The sequence below is a fragment of the Moschus berezovskii genome, chromosome 3, assembly GCF_049115385.1.
Source record: "Moschus berezovskii isolate FMDL1 chromosome 3, NW_MosBer_1.0, whole genome shotgun sequence".
NCBI classification, from domain to species: Eukaryota; Metazoa; Chordata; class Mammalia; order Artiodactyla; family Moschidae; genus Moschus; species Moschus berezovskii.
In genome coordinates, this window is record NC_142462.1 from 22117227 (window position 1) to 22142400 (window position 25174).

Here is a 25174-nt window from a genome sequence, read left to right on the forward strand (position 1 = left end):
CTTGAAAAAAGCATAGGCACCCTCATGTTCATTATGGAATTACTTAACCAAGATAGGGATGCAGTCTAACTGTCCGTTGATAGATGAATGGATCAAGAAAATGAATAGATAAAAAATACTATATTATTCAGCCATAAAAAAGAAGGAAATTTTGCCATTTGTGACACCATGGATGGACCTTGAGGGTATTATACTAAGTGAAATAAGTCAGATAAAGACAAATACCATACCTTATCACTCATACATGGAATCAAAAACAAAAATCTCCCATCTCCTAGATACAGAGAACAGATTGGTAGTTGCCTGGGTGGAGGGGGTTAGGGGTAGTTACAATGGGTGAAGGGAGTCAAAAAGTACAAACTTCTAGTACTAGAGTCATGGAGATATAATTCACAGCATGGTATGTATACTTGATAATACTGTATTGTATATTTGAAAGTTGCTAAGAAAGAAAATCTTAAAAGGTCTCATCACACGGAAAAAGCTTTCTGTAACTGTGTATGGTGGCAGATTTCACTAGACTCTTGCGGTGATCATTCAGCAATATATACAAATATTGAATTATGTTGTATACCCAAAACTAATATAATGTCATATGTCAGTTATACCTCAATTTAAAAAAAAGCTAGAGCACTCACTTTGACAAGACTAACATCAAAACATGCATGCATAAGTTACTAATTGTTTTCTTTAAATCAAGAATGATTCATTAGGTGTGAAATGCCGTTTCATCTTTGAAATGAAGTTTGTTTTAACTTATAACCTGTAATTTGGTGAGTTTTTTAATAGATTACTTAATTGATCATAGTTATACTTCTGAAATGAATACTGTTCATTTATGGAGTTCTTCATTTAAAATATACAGTAGCAACTGAAGTGTTTAATATTTAACTATTTGTTTCAATATTGAGAAATGAGGTCTGAAATTTTTTCTTTCTATAGTGTAATCCTTAGATTTCTGCGTTATATTTGCTTCATAAAAAAGATTTTGCGAGATTTCCTTTCTCTGTTCTGGCGTGGTGTAAATTTCATCTCTGTTATCTGTTACTTGGATCTGAAAGAAATTTCCCTATGAAGCAGACTAGTATGTGTTTGGATTATAGCTCTTTAGTAAATCTCAGTTTATTCCATGGCTGTTAGTTTCTTTTGATTTCTCTTTTGTTCAGTTTTTTCATTTGTTTTCCTAGAGTATAATCTAGTTCATCCAAATTTTCAAGTGATTTTCATAGAGTTTCACAAAGTACTTTTCTGTAATTTTCAACTTTTGGTTTATGTGCAGTTATTTTTCTGTTTTCATTTTTAATATTGTATATTTGTGTTTGAATAATTAAATTTACTAGGTTATATATTAAATTTTTTAAGGTGCTGAATTTATTTTCCTGTTTTTCTTTTTTTGAGTTCCTTGCCCTCTGACTTTGCTCTGTTTTTGCCTTTCTTCTGCCTTCCTGGCATATGCAGTGCTCTTTTTCTGGATTCTGGAGATTAATGCTTAATTTTTATTCATGATACTTACTGTTTAGTAATGTAAGTGTTTCATGCATTTTATGCCAAGATTTACCTTCTGAGCTCAACTTTGGCTCATATATGTTTCCATTATTTGTATTTTCAAGAGACTATGCAAACTATTTCAGTTTTGATATCCTATTTAAGATATGAGAGTTTTTGTTTGCTTTGTTTTAAACTTCCAAATGGTTAAAGTTTCTTTTCCTAATAAAATTTCAATTTCTAGTTTTATTGCATTATAGTATAGACTAATAGGTTTTTAGAAACTTCATTGATTTTCCTTGTAGCTTAATGTATGATTTGTTTTTTCTTACTTCTCTGTATTTGAAAATGAGGATACAGTCTTTACTTTTAGATAAAGAATTCATGACATATTGGCGTGTGTACTAAGTTGCTTCAGTTGTGTCTGACTCTTTGCAGCCCTATGGACCATAGCCTGTTAGGCTCCTCTGTCCATGGGATTGTCCAGGCAAGAATACTGAAGTGGGTTGCCATGTCCTCCTCCAGGGGATCTTCCTGACCCAGGGATTAGACCCATGACTCTTACACCTCCTGCATTGGCAGGAGAGTTCTTTAGCACCTAGTGGCACCTGGGAATCCCTCATTACACATTAATTCAACCATATTAATGATATTACTCAGTTTCCATATAGCCCCCTTTATGTCCGTCTGTTCTATCATGAGTTGGATGTCGTTAAAATTTTTGTTGACTTCTGTTTCCAGTGGTCATCGCCTTATATTTAGATGATAATACAGATGTTTTAAAGATGTATATCTGTTATGTCTTTCTAATGGTTGATACTGTTTATTGTTACTGAATATTCAATGTCTTGATTATTATTTTTCCCTGAATATAACCTTTTTATGATATAAATTAACATTGTAAACTCATTTTCATTGGCCAGGAGCTGTGGTTTGGGAACCAAATGGCTTGGGTTATTGTTGTTGTTGTTAAAACAGATGGTTGGAATTGTCTTTTTTGTGTATTTTTTAATTTTATTTTTAATTGGAGGATAACTGCTTTACAATTGATAATAAAATTTAAAAAAATACAAAAAAGAAAGATAAGAGGGTGACAGAGGATGAGATGGTTGGATGACGTCACTGATTCAGTGGACGTGAACCTGGGCAATCTCCAGGAGATGGCGATAGGAGGGAGGCCTGGCATGCTGCAGTTCATGGGGTCATAAAGAGTTAGACATGAATCAGCCATAGGTATACATATGTCTCCTCCCTCTTGAACCTCCCCCCCACCGCATCCCACCCATCTAGGTTGTCACAGAGTACTATGACCAAATAGCTTGGTTTTGAATCTTGGCTCTAGCATTTTAGCTGTGTGATTTTGGGCAGATCACCACTTTGCCTGTTTCCTCGTTTATTAATGGAGTATTCTCCCTCACAGGATTGTTGTAAGGGTTAATTTGAGTTAATGAATTTAAAATGTTAAGTATAATGACTGGTATATTAAGTGTCAATAAGCTAGTGTTATTGTTCAGTCGCTAAGTCATATCCAACTCTTTGCATCCCCCTGAACTGCAGGACATCAGGCTTCCCTGTCCTTCACTGTCTCCCAGGGTTCGCGCAGACTCATGTCCACTGAGACAGTGATACCATCCAACCATCTTATCCTTTGCTCCTCTTGCCCTCAATCCTTCGCAGCATCAGGATCTTTTCCAGTGAGTCCGCTCTTGGTGTCAGGTGCCAAAGTATTGGAGCTTCAGCTTTAGTCCTTTCCATGAGTATTTGGGGTTGATTTTTTTAGGATTTGACTGGTTTGATCTCCTTGCAGTCCAGGGGACTCTCAAGAGTCTTCTCCAACACCACAATTCGAAAGCATCAATTCTTTGGTGTTCAGCCTTCTTTATGGTCCAACTCTCATGTCCATACATGACTACTGGAAAAACCATAGCTTTGACTATATGCACCCTTGTCAGCAAAGTGATGTCTCTCCTATGCTGTCTAGGTTTGTCATAGCTTTTCTTCCAAGAAGCAAGTGTCTTTTAATTTTGTGGCTGCAGTCATTGTCTGCATTGATTTTGGAGCCCAAGAAAATAAACTCTATCACTGTTTCTACTTTTCACCATATTTGCCATCAAGTGATGGGACCAGATAGCATGATTTTCGTTTTTTGAATGTTAAGTTTTAAGCCACCTTTCACTCTCCTCTTTCACCGTCAACAAAAGGCTCTTTAGTTCTCCTCTTCGCTTTCTGCCATTAGAGTGGTATCATCTGCATATCTGAGGTTGTTGATATTTCTCCTAGCAGTCTTGATCCCAGCTTGTGAGTCATCCAGCCTGCATTTCACATTTCTTACATTTACTAGCAGAGGGCTAAAAAATAGGTGGATGTTTGGATATTGACCATGGCACTCATTTCACAACTGGAAAGGGGAACTTCCAATAGCAATTTCTTCCTCCTTTCTTCCCACCTGTTTTCCATGGTTTTGATTTCCGTGTATTTGTCATTTGTCTTTCTGTTCTGATAAATCTTTCTTCTTGCTGGAAATAATTAGCTTTGAGCCATTTATATATAGTTTTTGAGTCATCTGCCATTTATCTCTTTGTTAGGGAAAAATGACATGGTAAGCCTGACTTTTTTTTTAGCCTAATGGTTTTTAAATGTCTGATGGCTAGTTGAGGTGAGAGTAGCTTTTCCTTCTGAGTCCTTTCTCTTTGAATGCTGTTCTATCCCCCTTATTCATCTTCTCTGCAAAGTTGGTATCAGAGGAAGATTTCAGAACTTCCCATTTATCTCTTGTATTCTTTGAAGGGTAAGAAATGGAATGGTTAGATTTTTAAATGAAATTCTGCATACTTCTTTCTTTTCTCCAGATTGATGTTTTTCTTTGATATTTTATTGTTTTTAATTAATTTTCAAATTCTACAGTGTGAAACATTTAAACATGCCCAAAAGGTACATAAGATAAACTTTTATTTTTCTTCATTTCATTAAGTTTGAGTGGATGGAGTTTCATGGTCTTACCTCTTTGCCAGTGTCTTTCACTAAAAATCTTTTTTGTACTTATTTTTAAGAAACAGATCTGGAGTAGGTACTTACTGTTGACTTGAGCCAATATACGATAAAGTCAACAACTCAACTAAAATATATTAATTCTTTGCTATTGAAAATACACATTTAAAACACTCTATCCTTTTCTTCCCTTCATGAAAGGAGTTTGGGTGGAGAGGACTTTAATCAAAGGAGTAGGTGATACACCTCAAATAGTAATAGATGTAGAAGAGAACTTTCAGTTTTACCACTCTGATCAGAAGCTCATTTCCTGACCAAAAGTCATACTTTGTACAGCTCTTTGGGTTTCCTGTGCCCTTGTTGAAGAGCTTGCTGTTGAAGTTTGTTTAAGAAGCGGTAGTTATTGGAGCAGTTTTGGACAGGGGAAGCTTTTCTTGAAATGGAAGCAAGTCTAAAGATCTTGGCCTCTTAGATTGCATTCCAGGGACCTAAACTGTTAAGTTATGAAGCTGGTCCCCAACTGGCACTTGAGTAAGTTTAGAAAGATTCTATCTTGTTCAGGATCTCCATTACTTTTTCTTTCAGCCATTAGGTAATTAAAAGACAATTTTTCTAATTCTAGAGTTGAACTGTCCACATGATAGGAGTCATGTTCCTAGTTGAGGGAGTAATATTTTCGGTTGCCAAAGGAATGTACTGATGTACTGATAAAAAATTTAAATACATAGCTAAAATACAATATTTACTATTTTACTGAACAGTATTTACTATTTTACTCATCAATTTCAAATACTACCACTAAAATTAACATAAGCTCAAAGTTCTCCTTATTAATTTTTAATAATGTATCCATTTAAATCAAAAGTAGAAGGTAAATAGCAAAGAGCCTTCCCCATACTCCTCTTGCCCATGTACCAGTTTCTTCCCATTACCAGAAATGTTTAACAGTTAATAGATCAACCTATTACCCTTTATCTCTTCCTTTCCCTTTACCCCTAAACTAGCTCTAGTATAGGTCGTATTTATTTGAAAAGTTGTGAAATAGGTCGTATTTATTTGAAACAACCTTCTTAGATTGTCTTCTTGTCCTTTGTTATCTGGTACATTGTTTCTCAACTTTTTATATCCTAAAATCCATCAATTTCATATCAAAAGTCGTCTGATATTAGAAAGACATTTATCAGAGACATTAAGAGTGAAGAATTTAAGAACTGGGTCAAGGTTAAGGGTATATGTAGTATGGGAAAGCAGTATGCCTTTCAAGTTGTTAAAAACTTGGTATAAATTTTTGAGTAAATGATTGGCATAAAATACATCATGTTTCCTACACTGGTAGGAAATATTAGTGTAAACCAAGTGAAAAGTGTTTATGCTGTTGACATTCTGAAAGCTTCTGGGGGTGACACTGGTACCCAATGATGGAGCACAGGAAGCAGGACATAGTAGATGCTGATGCATGTTGCCTGCCTTTGTACTGGAATCTATAGTATTTTATTCTTTAAATATAATAATACTGAATTGAGTGGACAGTATTACTAGTGTCAGTAATTGATTGTGCAGTTACGAACATTAAGCCTGGATTGGTAAGAAATGGCATAGAAATGATGCAACTAAGTCCAGGGCCTGCTCGGACTCACAAACTCAGTAAGCAGTTCCTGGTAGCTCAGGAGTCATTCAGTCAGAAGTAGCTATTGTTTTCCACTGTGCAGTCTTACAAGTAAGAAATGGTATTTCAGATTTATAGGTCCAAGTATGGGGAGAGTAGGCTTTTACTGCTACAGAAACTCCTGCTTCCTTTCTCATTACTGATGTATTCCATTGATGATATTCATGCCATCATCAGTTGAGCACTGTTAGTTTTTATGACTTCAGAATGGTATGGAAATATTTTTGGCAGGTATCTAGTCAGTATTAGTATTTCTGATATATCTTGTCAACCACCTATGTTGCTGATTTTTTGTCAAGTATAAGAGATTAAAAAACATTAAAAGATACTAAAAAGCAATAAAAGTTATTTATCTCTTGGAAAATACTGAGGCACTTATAGTCAAGTACGTTTGCCAAATATATTTTTTTAAAGTGTTTGGAAATACTAGTTTTAAAAAAGTAAAATTGCTCTCATTATTTACAAGTGGAATCAATTTTTTGAAACTCAGCAACTGAAGCAAATTGCAACTGAAAAAACTGCAACACTAAAGAATGAATGTCTTAATAATACTCTCTAAAAACTGAAAATTAGTTTGGCTTTATTTTTTTAATTTTTTTTTTATTGGAGGCTAATTATTTTACAATATTATATTGGTTGGTTTTGCCATACATTGACATGAATCCCCCCCGGGTGTACATGAGTTCCCCTTCCTGAACCCTCCTCCCACCTTCCTAGTTTGGCTTTAAATTTATCCACAATAATAGTAACAAAACTTGTCAGAATGGGTATTATTAAGTATAAATACCAAATAATAAGTTAAAATATTCTTTATAATTTTAATTCCTCATATGACTGTCTCTTTTTGGTTAAAGCAGAAACCAGTTGTTTGTCAAGAGTCTATTTAGTAACTGTTTCTGTAAGAAGTCAGAGATTAGCATTTCTGATATATAGTTTACTTTATGTTACATTATTTACTTTGTTAAATGTTCTTGCAATGATTTGAGAAACCTGACTGGATAGAATACTAATGTACTCCTCCTACCCTTTTCTATGACATTACTAGTGCCTAGGTATGATTTGAAACTTGGCAAGAAGAGTATGATAGAAAATACTAATTATTTTCGAGAAAATACAAGCAATGCTTGGGACTTTCAGCTTTAGCAATACAGGGCTTTTTTAAAATTGAAAAATGAGATTGATTTATAATTTCCTCTTTTACGTAATTATTTTTAATAACCATTTTATTGAAATACATATACCATACAGTTCATCTATTTAGAGTGTACAGTTCATGGTTCTTAATATATTCAGAGTTGTGCAAACATTGCCATGATCAATTTTAGAACATTTCCATCCAGTGAGAAAACCACTGTGCCCATTAGCAGTCATTCACTGTCTCGCCCCAGTCTTCTTTCCCTTAGCCACACCTGGCACCTAGGAGTCTCCTTTCTCCTTCTCTGAATGTGCACATTCTGAACGCTTCGTATCAGTGCATGCATGCATGCTCTGTTGCCTCTGTCAGTAGCCTCATACAACCCGTAGCCTTTGGTTTCTGGCGTTTTTCATCTAGTATTTTTAAGTTTCATCCATGCGGTAGTACAGTATCAGTACTTCATTCCTTTGTATTGCCAGATAATATTCATAGAATGGACATGCTGCAGTTTATTTGTACATTCTTGAGTTGGTGAACTGCTTTGAACATTTGCATACAAGATTTTGTGTTTACATATGTTTTCATTTCTCCAGGAATTGCTGGAGCATATGGAAGCTCTATGTTTAACTTTTTCAGGAAAACATTTTTATAGATCTTTTTTTCCTCCATATAATTAAAGTATAACATGAAAGACATATCCAAACTGAATGATAATTTCCTGTCAGTATTCTCATCAATAATTTTCCACTAATATTTCTGGGTGTTGGACATTTCAGTTATCTTCAGTTTTCATTTACTCTAAGCACTTAAATATTTTGGCTTTTCTAAAGTCTCCAGGAGAAGGCAACAGCACCCCACTCCAGTCAGTACTCTTGCCTGGAAAATCCCATGGACAGAGGAGCCTGGAGGGCTGCAGTCCATGGGGTCACTAAGAGTTGGACATGACTGAGAGACTTCACTTTCACTTTTCGATTTCATGCACTGGAGGAGGAAATGGCAACCCACTCCAGGGTTCTTGCCTGGAGAATCCCAGGGACAGGGGAGCCTGGTGGGCTGCTGTCTGTGGGGTCGCACAGAATTGGACACAACTGAAACGACTTAGCAGCAAAGTCTCCAACTCCATTCCCACAGCCAGTGATAAACTGCAGATTGACACCTGTAGTGTGAGAGAACCCCAACCTGTCAGTCAGAGGGATTGCTGTGTAGTGAACAATACTTTATGGTGATGTACACTAACATCTTTACTGAGCATGTCCTGTGTCTTCCAAGATAGATTTGAGGTTTGCATCTAAAGTTAGAACTTCTATAAATTCTGTGTTTGACTTTCTCAGAATATACATTCACACCTACAAATTCTATAACACAGCTCTCTTATTTTTTTAAAATTCTACTTCTAATTTTGAAACAGTAGTCCCTGCAGAAGATTTGGAAAATACCCGAAATCTCAAAATAAGCTACTTATAATTCTAACATTCAGATAGCTGTTTCTAACATTTAGATGTGTACCCTCTTATATTTTGATTATTTACATTTACAAAATTTAAAAAATGTAAATTACAGACCATTTAAACAATGGAGTTCAAAAAAATAAAGAGTTCAGATGATATTGCAGGTAGTGTTTTATAACCTATTTAATAAATCATAACATTTTATGTCATTAAGTATTAAGTCTCTTTTTTAAATCTTGATTTTTCTCAGCAGAGAAAAAGAATTTATAATTATCTAGAATTCTTACATATTTATATTTTGAAATTTCTCTTTAAAGTCTTTTTCTCTTTGTGTGTATTTGGTTACTAAAGTGGGATTACAGTCTGTAAAGTGTGTTTTCTTGTATTATGAGACTGTTCCACAGTTTTTCTTTTTTCTGTGATAGACATTTATTTCCACTGCTTCTCTTGGTGTGCATTTCAGATTAATTTTTAGAAGTACATTTACTATGAATATTCTTAAGATTTGGGGCACATTTATGATTGCTTTTATTCAAATTAACATTTCTTACAGATCAGGCAAATACTTTTATCATGTATAACATAGATGTAATAGTTGATTTCTGTGGTATTTCCTGTTTTTAAAAATTGCAATCCAGAGATGTACCACCAACACCTCTATCACCTTAAGATCTGGAAACAGAAATATAACTTCTTAACTCTTCTGAATAAGTTCCCTGGCTAATAATCTAGAAAATCACAAACCATTACTACACAGGCTTTTATTCAGTTGTGTGTGGAACACTTTTAAGCCTAAATAGACATGGATTTTATACATTTTTGTAATCTAAGAGAATGAGCACATAACTTAGTATATAGCTGGAACATGATGAAAAAATTTGAGTGTGTAACTGCTCTCACTGAATTCGTAAAGCTCTTGTTTTTAGCCAGACTCTTCCTTTTGTACAATTCTTAACTAGTGAAGAGACTATTTATGTTTATATTTGGTTATAAAACTATATAAACTTATATACAGTTACCGGGAAAGTAAAGCATAATATTATAGTCACAGTCTTTTTGTGCTCTATTTTTTAATGCTTCATCAGGATAGTCTTTTCAAAATGATCTTTTCAAAGTTTTTAAAAAGTTAAAAATATTTGTTAGTCAAAAGAAAACCAAATGTCTCAAAGACATATTTATGAAAAATGAGGGGTTTGTCATTTTCTATTTTAAAAACTTTTCTGTACCGTAAAATCAGATTATAATCTTAATTATTAATTTAATTATCATTGATTTTTCAAATCCATTTCTTTTCTTTTCAGGTTTATTAGTACCATAATGTTAAGTATCATCTATTTAAGTAAAGTAAAATTAATTAGCAGTCAGTAATCATGATTCTGTAATACATTATAAACTATAATAAAATTTTAATACTAAATTTAAACCACACAAAAAGTACAAATTTTAAAGTTTTACATAGGACTTAAAGTAAGTTTTAAGTAAGATTAAGAGAATTTTCTGAAGTGATGAGCTTTTTCTTTTTTTTTTTTTTTGGTGAGATTTTTGGAATTGACTCTAGGCTCTTGCATATTGAAAAAGAATATTTTGCTAGGAGTTAGTTTGATCCATTTTGAAGTTGATAAAGCAGGACTACCCTTGATAGTCTGTGAATACAGATATGAATAGCAAAAGTACCCATTGTTCATATCTAATAAAAGACCCTTATCCAAAATATGCAAACACCTCTTAAAACTCAGCAAGAAGAAAACAAACTAGCTGATTAAAAAATGGGCCAAAGACCTTAACAGACAGCTCACTAAGGAAGATGTATGCACTGTGAACAAGCATATGAAAAGGTGTTCCACATTATAGGTTATTTAGGGAAACGCCAGTTAAAATGAGACACTCTTCACACCTATGAGAATGGTCAAAATCCAGTACACCGACGATACCAGATGCCGAGCAGAATGCAGAGCCGCGGGAACTGCCATATGCTGCTGGTGGAAATAGGAAGTGGCTCAGCCACTCTGGAAGACGGTTTGGCAGTATCTTACAAAACTAAGTATACTCTTAGCTTACAGACCAGCATTCACGTTCCTTGGTATTTACCCAAAGAAGTTGAAAACTTACAAAAACCTGCATACAGATATTTACAGCAGCTTTATTCATAATTGTCGAACTTGGAAGCAACCAGAATATCCTTCTGTAGGTGAATGAATGAACGGACTAGATCCCACATGCCACAACTAAGAGTTCACATGCCGCAATTAAATACCCCACATGCTGCAGCAAAGATTGAAGATCCTGTGTGTTGGAACTAAGACCTGACGCAGCCATAAATTCATGTCAGTGTAGGGCAAAACCAACCAATATAATATTGTAAAATAATTTGCCTCCAATAAAAAATAAATTAATTACCAAAAAAAAAAAACCAAATAAATACTTTTTAAAAAAAGAAAAAACATGGAGGAACCTTTAATGTATATTACGAAGTGAAAGGAGCAACTCTGCAAAGGCAACCTACTGTATGATTTTAACTACCTGACCCTCTGGAAAAGGCAAAACAGTGAAAAGAGTAAAAAGGATCAATGGTTGTCAGGGGTTTGGAATGGGGAGGAATTAATAGAGCACAGAGGATTTTTAGGGCAGTGAAAATAACTCTGTATGTATGGAGAAGGCAATGGCAACCCACTCCAGTACTCTTGTCTGGAAAATCCCATGGATGGAAGAACCTGGTAGGCTACAGTCTGAGCGACTTCACTTTCCCTATTCACTTTCATGCATTGGAGAAGGAAATGGCAACCCACTCCAGTGTTCTTGCCTTGAGAATCCCAAGGATAGAGGGGCCTGGTGGGCTGCCGTCTATGGGGTCGCACAGAGTTGGACATGACTGATGCGACTTAACAGCAGCAGCAGTATGGTACTATAATGATGGATATGTGTCATTGTACATTTTTTCAAACCCATAGAATGCACATCACCAAGAGTGAACTCTAAATGTAAACTACGGACTCTGGATAATAATGATGTGTCAGTGTGGGTTCATCAGTTGTAACAAATGTCCCACTCTGTAGGGATGGCTGTGCATTTGTAGAGGTGAAGGGTATATAGAAAATCTCTGTAATGTCTCTCAGTCTGTCTATTGGCCTAAAACTGGTCTTTAAAAATAGTCTTAAATGCAAATGTGTAGTCCTGTGCAGTAGGATTATTTTTTGTTTATTTCACTCAGAGTAGCAGCATTCATCACACAGGAAACCAAGATAGTAGGCTGGTTAAGGGGGTCCTTAAAGCTTCATGGGCTGGACTTTGTGTGATCCTGAGAGGCAAAATTTTAAAATGGCCTTTGGCCAGCCACCTTTTTGTCAACAGTCTTGCTCAAGTGTACTAGAGGTTCATTTTCTCTTCCCTAGTATGCGGGCTGAAAAGCAAGCTTTTATATATAATACCACTCATTGAGGATTGTATTTCTTTTATTTATTTCCAGGTTGCCTGGAAATGTTAGTAAGTGTAAATAAGTGTTCTAGGATCATATAATTAAGAGAGAGTAAGTTAAAGTGAGAGTTACTCAGTTGTGTCTGACCCTTTGTAATCCCACGGATATACAGTCCATGGAATTCTCCAGGCCAGAATACTGGAGTGGGTAGCCATTGCCTTCTCCAAGGGATCTTCCCAACCTAGGGATTGAACCCAGGTCTTCCACATTGTAGGCGGAATCTTTACAGCTGAGCCACCAGGGAAGCCCAACTACGGTGGGTAGCCTATCCCTTCTCCAGTGGATCTTCCTGACTCAGGAATCAAACTGGGGTCTCCTGTATCTCAGGCAGATTCTTTACCAGCTGAGCTACAAGGGAAGCCCATAAGAGAGAATAAAGCAGGTTTTAAAAAAAGTTATTTGTGTATGTGTGTTTGTATATTTGAGTTTTGAAATGCTAATTGCATTGTTACACTGAATAGACAGATATAGTATAAAATATTTACCAAATTTGTTTGACCACAGGATTCTTCTATCATACGTTTTTTCACTAAAATCCAGGACATAAGTAGGACAATTGATAAAATTCTACTCTAGATTAATGGAAGGAATAATAGGCCAGTTGGAAAAGAATCTCTTGCTGGCTTGAAAGCAAATAACTTTTGCTACTTTGTGTTGTTTTCCTAATTCAAATGGTAAAATACTTCTCATGAACTCAGAATTTACAATTTGGATACAAATTAACTCATCCTCTGTGACTTCAGCAGCATAATTATAAATAGATTTGAAGACCAAGTAGCCATCTTTGGTTTTGGTTTGATTTGATGAGTTTTAAAACACTGCTCTCAACAGAACTTTCTGCAATGGTAGAAATGTGCTGTATCTGTGCTGTTCTTGTGGCAGTCAGTAGCTAAATGCGGTTATTAAGCATGTAAAATGTGCTAGTGAGGCCATGGAACTGAATTTTTTGTTTTATTTTTGTTAATTTAAATTGTTACATGTGGCTAGTAGCTTCTGTTTTGAACAGTGCAGTCTTTAGAATATATTTGTATATATGTACATTTTTTTTTTTTGCATTTTAGAACTGTATTATGCACAGATATTCAAACATTTTAATATTGAAAATATATCCCATCTATCATCAGAAGGCTGATATACAGGCTTGATATAAGGCAGATACCATTGCAAGGCTGATATAATACAAATGGATTATAAAATACAGATATAACTGTATTTTATTGACAATTAGAAATATATAACTAAGAAATATAAAGTGACCAAAAATTTAAAGTGGCTTTGTGGCCCCCAGTATTTTAATTTTTAAAATAATACCCAATGTACCTAGTGTTTATTAAATAACTACTTTCTACATGTTTCATTCAGTTCAGTCACTCAGGCGTGTCCGACTCTCTGGGACGCGCATGGATTGCAGCATGACAGGCTTCCCTGTCCTTCACCAACTCCCAGAGCTTGCTCACACTCATGTCCATCGAGTGGGTGATGCATCCAACCATCTCATCCTCTGTCAGCCCCTTGTCCTTTGGCCTTCAATCTCTCTGAACCTCAGGGTCTTTTCCAACGAGTCAGTCCTCACCAAAGGACTGGAGTTTCAGCTTCAACATCAGTCCTTCCAATGTATATTCAGGACTGGATTTCCTATAGTATTGACTGGCTTGATCTGCTTGTTGTGCAAGGAACTCTCAAGAATCTTCTCCAACCACAGTTCAAAAACATCAGTTCTTTGGTGCTCAACTTCTTTATGGTCCAACACTCATATCCATACTTGACTATTGGAAAAACCACAGCTTTGATTAGTCGAAACTTTGCTGGCAAAGTAATGTCTCTGCTTTTTAATATCCAAATCTTTTTTGGAAAAGTTGAAACTGATGAATATACTTAAATAATTTATATTCATGTCATTTTACAGACACATGATTGAAAGAATTCTCCCAGTGGTTTTGTACTTAAAAAAAAAAAAAACTATGTAATTTACTAGATAGATTTCAGGATCATAAATATTCTTTTACAGTTAGTTTTTATGTATTTCTTTTGTATAATCAGTTCAGTTCAGTCGCTCAGTTGTGTCCGACTCTTTGTAACCCCATGAATCACAGCACGCCAGGCCTCCCTGTCCATCACCAACTCCCGGAGTTCACTCACTCATGTCCATCGAGTCGGTGATGCCATCCAGCCATCTCATTCTCTGTCGTCCCCTTCTCCTCCTGCCCCCAATCCCTTCCAGCATCAGAGTCTTTTTCCAGTGAGTTAGCTCTTCACATGAGGTGGCCAAAGTATTGGAGCTTCAGCTTCAGCATCAGTCCTTCCAGTGAACACCCAGGACTGATCTCCTTTAGAATGGACTGGTTGGATCTCCTTGCAGTCCAAGGGACTGTCGAGTCTTCTCCAGCACCACAGTTCAAAAGCATCAATTCTTCGGTGGTCAGCTTTCTTCACATTCCAACTCTCACATCCATACATGACCACTGGAAAAATCATAGCCTTGATCAAAAGGGTCTCACATTTAGTTTTAAGAAAAGAATGACAATAGGAAGAAAGAAGATAGATACCCTCAGATGAGAGACCTCAGATTTAGTTTCATTTGCCATTGGTGTGCTTGCCAGAATTGAGGCATTTGCAGAATTTTTCTGGTTATTGATTTATCTCTAAGTTGGAGATACAGTTTATATAAATATCCTTTGAAAAAAATTAGAGCTTACAAAATGAAAATAGTGTTATAAATGTTATTGTTAAATAATTATGGAACATGTCAGAAATTTGACTCATTTTCTGCAAATATACTTTTGAGTTTTAAACATTGATCTTTAGTCATTTGATCCAAAATCAGATGATCCTTAATCATTTGATTTTGGGTGAGAATAATGCCTATGCTTGGTCGAAAGGCAAAAGTATTAAGGCATATAGATTCTCAAAAGAAAAGTTTGACTAAGATATAACTACTTGGGGATTAATTTCAGAGTAGTTTTTCTCATCTAACACTGAGATTAGGAATTTTAATAACCAGTTATTTGCAAGCAGCTTTTTAATATATTGGAGAAGGAAATGGCAACCCACTCCAGTACTCTTGCCTGGAAAATCCCATGGATGGAGGAGCCTGGTAGGCTGAAGTCCATGGGGTCATAAAGAGTCGGACATGACTTAGTGGCTTCACTTTATTTAATATATTAATAATACCTCTTTGCACATGCCAACTGAATAAAATATTTTACTCAATACTATGACTAGTTTCACTTTAGTATTTAAACTCTTAAAGCAGTGTATATGTATTTTTATTCAACTAGCATTCAGTTGTTACTGGTTTTATTTTGGAGTATCATTACTTTTAAGAGCTGGTAATTATTTAAAAAGTTGTCCACAAGCATTTTGAATTGTATAGAACTGATGGCTCCCTCATAAGAAATTGTGCATTATGTAGAGTCACAGATGTAGCCTCAATATAAATGATGGATTTTAGGTACATAATAAAAAATAATTTTAAAGCCATATATATTTATATTTATGTGTGATGATCAGTGCCCTTTGTCTGTCTTAAAATAGTGGTTTTAATGTTCCCTAAGTTGCATTACACTAAAAATCTTTTCATATATTAAAGATGATAGTTTTACTATTTTTTCATTTTTAATACAACCAATAAATGACCTTACTGTGTGGCAATTAATGTTTTATAGTATATTTGAATGTGTGGCAATTAATGTTTTATAGTATATTTGAATGAAGTGTGTATTATGGATTAAATCACTCAAAATGATGTTTTAGGTAAAAGCAATTCTGTTTGCTGAGATGTAGCTCGGTTTCTTTTTGTTTTTTAAGATGCAGCAGCAGCTTTAAATTATAGTCAGTTTACAAAGGATTAATTTCCAGAGTAAACAAGCAGCTCATACAACTCAATACCAGAAAAACAAACAACCCAATCAAAAAGTGGGAAAAAGACCTAAACAGACATTTTTCCAAAGAAGACATACAGGTGGCTAACAAACAAATGAAAAGATGCTCAACATCGCTCATTATTAGAGAAATGCAAATCAAAACCACAATGAGATATCACCTCACACCAGTCAGGATGGCTATCATCAAAAAGTCTACAAACAATAAATGTTGGAGAAGGTGTGGAGAAAAGGGAACCCTCTTGCACTGTTGGTGGGAATGTAAATTGATACAGCCACTATGGAAGACTTAAAAAACTAGGAGATTGCTTAAAAAGCTAGGAATAAAAGCACCATATGACCCAGCAATCCCACTCCTAGGCATATACCCTGAGGAAACCAAAATGGAAAAGGACACATATACCCCAGTGTTCATTGCAGCACTATTTACAATAGCTGGAACATGGAAGCAACCTAGGTGTCCATCAGCAGATGAATGGATAAAGAGCTGTGGTACATATACACATGGAATATTACTCAGTGATAAAAAGGAGCATATCTGAGTCAGTTCTAATGAGGTGGATGAACCTAGAGCCTATTTTACAGAGTGAAGTCGGACAGAAAGAGAAAGATAAATATCATATACTAATGCATATATATGGAATCTAGAAAGATGGTACCAATGGATTTATTTACAGGGCTGCAGTACAGAGGCAGACATGGAGAACAGACTTGTGGACACAGCGGGTGGGGAGGAGGGAAAAGGTGAAATGTATGGAGAGAGCAACATGGAAACTTACATTTCCATATGTAAAACAGATAAGCCAATGGGAATTTGCTGTGTGGCTCAGGGAACTCAAACGGGCTGGGAACAACCTAGAGGGGTGGGATGGGGAGGGAGAAGGTAGGGAGGGGACATATGTATACCTATGGCTGATTCATGTTGATATGTGGCAGAAAATAACACAATTCTGTAAGCAATTATTATTAGCAAAAACAACAACAAATATTATAGTCAGTTTAGCCTAATCTTTTCCTATTTTTATAATAACAGATGTTTATATAAACATACTTGATGTTTTTCAAAAAACGGTACTACCTATCAATAGATATTTGACATAGAGGTAATCTGTAAGCCCACTGCTTCTAAACACATTCTGTTAATTTTACTTCTATTTTATGTAATAAAAATACCATTTCATAATTAGCTTGCCTTTTCTCTTAAAAAAAATACCAATATGCATATTTCACGGTTCTTTTTGAATCTGATAACTCTTTAAGTTATTAATGTTGATATAAAAAACCAAATGTTTTGAGTAAGATTACTCAGAGACATCTTAGATTGACTGTATCTAAGTTAGAATAATAAATTCACAGGGTCATGAAAGTCCTAGCTTTTAAGGTTTTTAATATTTAGTATAACTCCGTAATTGGTATGTGCTAATATGTTTGAGTTGCTATGAGATTAAGGAGTAGAGACAAAATTCCTCATCTTTTGTTTCTTTTTTCAAAGACACCTAGTTGTTGGGCAGAAGAAGGTGCAGAAAAGAGATCACATCAGCGTTCTGCATCATGGGGGAGCGCTGATCAACTGAAAGAGGTAAGTTACTTCTGTTTCCAGCCTGTAACATGCTCTGGTCCTAGCAAATTATCTTAACTATTTGCTGAACATAATGATACTTCCTGTATTTGTGATAAACTTTACCTCTTTCAGAGTTTTAAGGGTTGCTTCCCACCTTTTGGTGAATAATTCTGAGTTTACATGATTTGTGCCCTTCATATTTTTATGAATATTTCTTATGTACTCACTGAGCTTTTTTGGCCTTTCCAGAATGAAATCTGATTTTATGTAGTTTTATCTTGTTCATTTTAGTTATTTTTTTTCCCACTTCAGCTTTCTTGTTTTTGAATTATAGCAACTAGAACCATAGATCACAGTTTTTTACAAAGGTACGATAAAGTTAGAGAAAAAGTTGAAAGATCATCTAGTCCATCTCCTATATAAATACTTTTGTATACTTATGTCTGATTTACACTGTTGTACTCCAAAAACCAACACAACATTGTAAATTAATTATCCTCCCATCAAAAATATAAAGAACAAAGCACTCCCTAGAAAATGTTCATCTAGTCTATTATAGTCATTCTCAGTGAAAAAGCTCATCACTTTGCAAGGGAACCAAACCAGTTCAGTTGTTTTAGCTTAAGTTGTTAACTAGTTTATTTTGTATATTGAACTTAAAATTATACCCCTAAGTTTTGACTCTGCCCTCTGTATCAATATTGAAAAAGTCTAATTTAAATATTTGAAAGGCTTGCAGTATGTCATTTTCCTCCAGGATAAACATTGACATTTCTCTCAAGTATATTTCATATGATAGTTTCCATACCTCTTAGTATCATTTTCATATACTTTAGGTATCAGCATTTCTCAGGTACTGTGGTTCTGGACTGAACAGATATAGTAGTCTATTCGCATAGTTATTGCCTATGATTGTGTTACATTTTTTGTTGTTTCATTACATTATTGATGTAGAGAAATCCTCAGCTCCTATCCATGCTACATGCAAACATTCATGCATAAAATCAAGTTTTCCCAACAGCAACAAAAAAAGGAAACTGACTCCAATATATCTAGTTTAAGATAGGCATTGAATACACATATATATGCAAAGACTATTGAGTGATAGTGAATAAAAAGTAAATTTGCTCTTTTATCTCACAGGTAAATATAATCTTAGAGTTATAGCCAGGATTTGGTATAGTTGAACTTTGGACTACAGCAGTATATGATATACCCTATTAAAAAGGAATGGCTGACATGACAGAGTGAGAGATTTAATCACTGTCCTCACAAAACAATCATAAAGCTGGACAAAATAATCAAAACAAATTCAGCACTCTGGCAGTCAATCAAATTGAGAAACCTTATTCATGGGAAGTATTGAGCTCCTCAGGGTAAGAATAACACAAGTGTGTGGTGTTCTTACTTGGTGCTGCACTTCTTTCCCTGTTCCTCGTCTCCAAGTTTGCAGGTGTGGTATTTCAGCCAGGACGGGGCAGACCTTGAAAACCAGAAGCTTTGCTGCCCCTGCTGGAGAGAGACTCTTGATAAGGGAGTGTTCCAGAGTAAAATAACGTTCTTAGTTGCAGAGAAGTAGGGAGGACCTCTGGCTCTGCTGGTCTGAGATTGTGGGGTGATTTGTGGCGAGCCCAGACTCACGGAGCGGCAGGGTTTTGTAGAGAGTTCTAGGAAGTCAGACAGGCTTGGAGGCTTGATAAGTTCACCCCATATCCCAGGTTGACTGGAGGCTGTAAAATAGTGTAGCAGAATATCAAATGGGCCCGTCACCCACTTCTTACTGGGTAGTGCAGCCTAAGAATAAGCGGAAATGAGACCAAACAGGCCCAGTGGTAATAAAATCTGAGGCCAGCTTGTAAAAGCCCAAGTTTTGAATGCACTCCTCATTCCACACACAAACCTCATTCAAATATACACACATCCTGAGAGTGGAAGCTTTACTGGACTGAGATGTTTGAGTACAATGTCTGAAGAGTGTTTTGCTAAACAGTAAGGTGACACTGGAGACCATGTTAAAAACGTATGAAAAAGCCAGTCTTAGAAAGAAAAATGAAGGGGCAGGGGAAATGGAGGAGAGATGTCAGTGGCCACATATTGTGGGGAAAACAGACTTTTAGTCTGTCAGCTGCTCTCAGACAAAATCAGAATCTAGTTGCTCCAATATATTATCTAAAATGTCCAACATTCAATAAAAAATTTAGAGATATGCAAAGAAACAAAAAAAGATGACCCATACTTGAGGAACTATGCCTGAAGAACTATGGACGGAGGTTTGTGACATTATACAGGAGGTGGTGAAGAAGAAATGCAAAAAGGCAAAATGTTTGTCTCAGAAGGCCTTACAGACACCTGAGAAAAAAAGAGAAGCAAAAGGCAAAGGAGAAAAGGTAAGATATATCCATCTAGATACAGAGTTCCAAAGAATAGCAAGGAGAGATAAGAAAGCCTTCCTCAGCGATCAATAGAGGAGAACAATAGAATGGGAAAGACTAGAGATCTCTCCAAGAAAATTAGAGATACCAAGGGAAAGGTGGACACAGTCAAGGGCAGAAGCAGCATGGACCTAACAGAAGCAGAAGATATTAAGAAGAGGTGGCAAGAATATGCAGAAGAACTATACAAAAAAAATCTTAAACCCAGATAACCACAATGGTGTGATCAATCACCTAGAGCCAGATATCCTGGAATGTGAAGTCAAGTGGGCCTTAGGAAGCATCACTCTAAACAAAGCTAGTGGACGTGATGGAATTCCAGCTGAGCTATTTCAAATCCTAAAAGATGATGCTGAGAAAGTACTGCACTCAATATGCCAGCAAATTTGGAAAACTCAGCAGTGGCCACAGAACTGGAAAAGGTCCGTTTTCATTCCAATTCCAGAGAAAAGCAATGCCAAAGAATGCTCAAACTACTGCACAATTGCACTCATCTCACACACTAGCAAAGTAATGATCAAAATTCTCCATGCTGGGCTTCAACAGTACATGAACCAAGAACTTCCAGATTTTCAAGCTGTATTCAGAAAAGGCAGAGAAACCAGAGATCAAATTGCCAACATCTGTTGGATCATTGAAAAAGCAAGAGAATTCCAGAAAAACATCTACTTCTGCTTCATTGACTATGCTAAAGCCTTTGACTGTGTGGATCACAATAAACTGTGGAAAATTATTCAAGAGATGGGAATACCAGATCACCTGACCTGCCTCCTGAGAAATCTGTATGCAGGTCAAGAAGCAACAGTTAGAACCTGACATGGAACAATAGACTGGCTCCAGATTGGGAAAGGAGTACATCAAGGCTGTGTATTGTCACCTTGCTGTTTAACATGGCAGAGTATATCATGCAAAATGCTGGACTGGGTGAAACACAAGCTGGAATCAAGACTGCAGGGAGAAATACCAATAACCTCAGATATGCAGATGACACCACCCTCATGGCAGAAAGCAAAAAGGAACTAAAGAGCCTCTTGATGAAAGTGAAAGAGGAGAGTGGAAAAAGCTGGCTTAAAACTCAATGTTCGAAAAACGACAATCATGGCATCTGGTCCCATCACTTCATGGCAAGTAGATGGGGAAACAATGGAAACAGTGGCAGACTATTTTCTTGAGTTACAGAATCACTGGAAGATGGTGACTGAAGCCATGAAATTAAAAGATGCTTGGTCCTTGGAAGAAAAGCTATGACAAACCTAGACATCATATTAAAAAACAGAGAAATTACTTTGCCATCAAAGGTCCATATAGTCAAAGCTATCATTTTTCCATGAGTCATGTATGGATGTGAGAATTGGACTATAGAGAAAGCTGAGCACCACAGAATTGATGATTTGAACTGTGGTGTTGGAGAAGACTCTTGAGAGTCCCTTGGACTGCAAGGATATCAAACCAGTCAATCCTAAAGGAAATCAATTTTGAGTACTCATTGGAAGGACTGATGCTGAAGCTGAAGCTCCAATACTCTGGCCACCTGATGTGAAGAGGTGGAAAAGCCCCTCACTGGAAAAGCCCCTGATGCTGGGGGAGTTTGAAGGCAGGAGGAAAAGGGGACAATGGAGGGTGATATGGTTGGATGGCATCACCTACTCAATGGACATGAGTTTGCACAAGCTCTGGGAGTTGGTCATAGACAGGGAAGCCTGGCATGCTGAAGTCCATGGAGTCACAAAGAGTCAGACATGACTAAGTGACTGAACTGAATTGATACTTGAGGGATAAAAAACAGTGAGTAGAAACTGTATCTAAGTGTCTCCATATGTTTGATTTAGCAGACTAAAACATCAAAGCAGCTATTGTAAGTATGTTCAAAGAACTAAAGAAAACCATGTTTAAAGCATTAAAGGGAAGTAGGACATCTATGACTCAATGAATAAAGAATATCCACAAAGATGCAATTATTAGAAAAAAGTATACAAAACTCTATAGAGTTAAAATGTATAGTAACTAAAATTAAAAATTCACTAGATGAACTTGGTAGAAAATTTGAGATGGCAGAAGAATCAGTGAATTTCAGTACAGGTCAATAGAATACTCTCAAAGAGCAGAGAAAAAGATGGAAGAAAAGTCAGAAGAGCTTCAAAGGCCTCTAGGGAAACATTAAGTTCATGCGTATACACAAAATGGAGACTGAGGAGAGGAGATAAATTTGAAGAAATAACGGCAGAAAACTTTCCAGATTTGATGAAAAACAATCTATGAATTCAAGAAGCTCAACAAACCCCAGTATGAAAACAAAAAACTACACTTAGACACATCATAAACTGCTGAAAGCCAAAGGAAAAGAGAAAATCTTGAAACTGGAAGAAAAAAATGACACATTACAGTAGGGGACCAATAATACCATAATGGTTGATTTTTTTTATCAGAACACTAGAAACCATAAAGCAGGACATATTCAAAGTGCTAAAAGAAAAAATATCAACCAAGTATTCTGTAGTGAGGAAACCTTTAAAATAAAGGTGAAATAAAGTATTCCAAGATAAAGATTGATAGAATTTCCTGCTACTAGGCTGTAGGCTGATGCTGAAGCTGAAACTCCAATACTTTGGCCCCCTCAAGCGACAAGTGGACTCACTGGAAAAGACTCTGATGCTGGGAAAGGTTGGGGGCGGGAGGAGAAGGGGATGATGGAGAATGAGATGGCTGGATGGCATCACTGACTCTGTGGACATGAGTTTGAGTGAACTCGGGGAGTCGGTGATAGACAGGGAGGCCTGGCGTGCTGTGATTCATGGGGTCGTGGAGAGTCAGACACGACTGAGCGACTGAACTGAACTGAGGCTGTCTTACAAGAAATACTGAAGGTACTGACTCCAGTTTAATTCAAATCAATAGGGAAAATTGAAGAGTGTTGGGTATGCAAATATGTGAGTAAATATAAAACAATCTGTAGATACATTTTTCTACCTATTTAAAACACAAGTTTATATGAAACAATAATTATAATACTGTTATGTTGGGTGTATAACATATACATTAAATTGAACAGTAGTAGCACAAAAGAGGACAAGGGAAAAGACATATTTTGGAATATAGTTTCCCATTTACTGGAATTAAATATTATTTTGAAGTGGGCTTCCCTGAAAATTAAAATTTCATGTTATAATCCCTAGAGTAATTCCTGACAAAATAACTGTATATAAGAATAGAAAATATCAAAAGTAGAATGTTGATGCTGCTGCTAAGTCGCTTCAGTCGTGTCCGACTCTGTGCAGCCCCATAGATGACAGCCCACCAGGCTCCTCCATCCATGGGATTTTCCAGGCAAGACTACTGGAGTGGGTTGCCATTGCCTTTTCCCCAAAATCTTGTAACAAACCCAAATATTTGTCATTTAAAGAACATTTCCATTCCATTCCGTTCAGTCGCTCAGTCGTGTCCGACTCTTTGCGACCCCGTGGACTGTAGCCTACCAGGCTTCTCCATCCATGGGATTCTCCAGGCAAGAATACTGGAGTGGGTTACCATTTCCTTCTCCAGGGGATCTTCCCAACCCAGGGATCGAACCCGGGTCTCCCGCATTGGAGGCAGACGCTTTAACCTCTGAGCCACCAGGGAAGCCCAAAGAACATTTACCTAATACCAAAAAGGAAATTTTAAATATTTGAACAAATGAAAGCAAAAAAGACAGCTTAGAATTTATGTTTACAGATAAAGCAGTACTTCAAGGAAAAGTTACATGTAAGTGCACATAAGAAAAAGAAAATTCTCAAATCAGTACCTAAGCTTCCATCTTAAGAAACTAGACAAAGAAGAGAAAATCATACCGAAAGCAAGCAAAAGGAATGATAAAGAATATAGCAAAAACTAATGAAACAGAAAAATACTAGAGAAGAGTCAATGAAATTAAAAGTTGGTTTTTTGGAAAGATGAACAAAGTTGACAAACCATTAGTTAGATTGACCAAGAAAGAAAAGACACAAATTACCAAAATGAATAGTGAAAGGGGTGCCATTACTTCCAACCTTTTAGAACTTAAAGGTTTTATAAAGGAATATTATAATCAAATGTATGTCATCAATTTATTAATAGAACATAAGATGAAATGGATAAAATTCTAGCAAAACAAGAATTACTAGAAAGAAATTACCAAAACTGATTTAATAACAAATAGAAAGATATGAGTAGAAATTGTAGCAATAAAGAAATTAAGTAAGAATGAAAATATTCTGCAAAGAAAACCCCAGGGTTTGATATGGTGAATTCTATCAAATATTCAAAAAAGAAACAATCCTTCAAAAGCTCTTTCAGAAAATAAAAGAGAAGGGATCACTTAGCAATGTATTTTATCAGTCTAGAGTTATCTGATGTTGGCAGGCAAAGATACCTCAAGAAAATAGCGTTTCAGATCAGTTACTCTCTTGAACATAGATGTAGACATCCTTAACAAAATACTGACAAACCAAATCTAGCAACTTATAAAAAGGATTATATACAAAGAGCAAGTGAGATTGGTTCCAGAAATGCAAAGTTCTTTTAAGATCCAAAATTCAATTAATGTAAATACACTATATTAATAAACTAAAGAACAGGACTACATAATTATCTCAGTAGAGTCAGAGAAAGCATTTGCCAAGCTCCAGTATCTATTCATGATAAAACAATCTCTAAATCAGGAATAAAGGAGAATTTTCTCTGCCTGATAAAGACCATTTCTGAAAAACCTATAGATAACATTATATTCAATGGTGAAAGCCAGAATGCTTTCCTCCTAAGATAAGGTAGTGTTGTCCACTGTCACCATGTCACCACTTCTCTTCAGTATGGTACAGGAAGTTCTAGTCAGGCAAAAGAAATGAATAAAAGACATTTGGGAGTGGCAAAACTGTCTTTATTCATGGATATATGATCCTATATATAGAAATTCCTAGGGAACATACAAATATATAAATTACTACAACTAATACAAGTTCAGCAGGAAAAAAAAAATCAACATACAGAAATCAAGTGTTTGTCTAGGTATCAGAGGTGAACAATCCCCAAATCAGAAAATAATTTACTATAGTTGAATCAAAAATATTAAAATATTTAGGAAGAAATATAATA

General features: G+C 35.8%; 1 protein-coding gene across 2 annotated transcripts in view; it reads left to right on the plus strand.

Annotated features, from left to right (window-relative positions):
* The window catches only part of GLCCI1 (glucocorticoid induced 1), a 111708-nt gene that overhangs the window by 38583 nt on the left and 47951 nt on the right, over window positions 1-25174 (plus strand). For both annotated transcript variants that reach the window (XM_055420476.2, XM_055420477.2), the window contains exon 3: window positions 17568-17654. In XM_055420476.2, the coding sequence (XP_055276451.2) occupies window positions 17568-17654 (87 nt within the window). The remainder of the gene's footprint in view (window positions 1-17567; window positions 17655-25174) is intronic.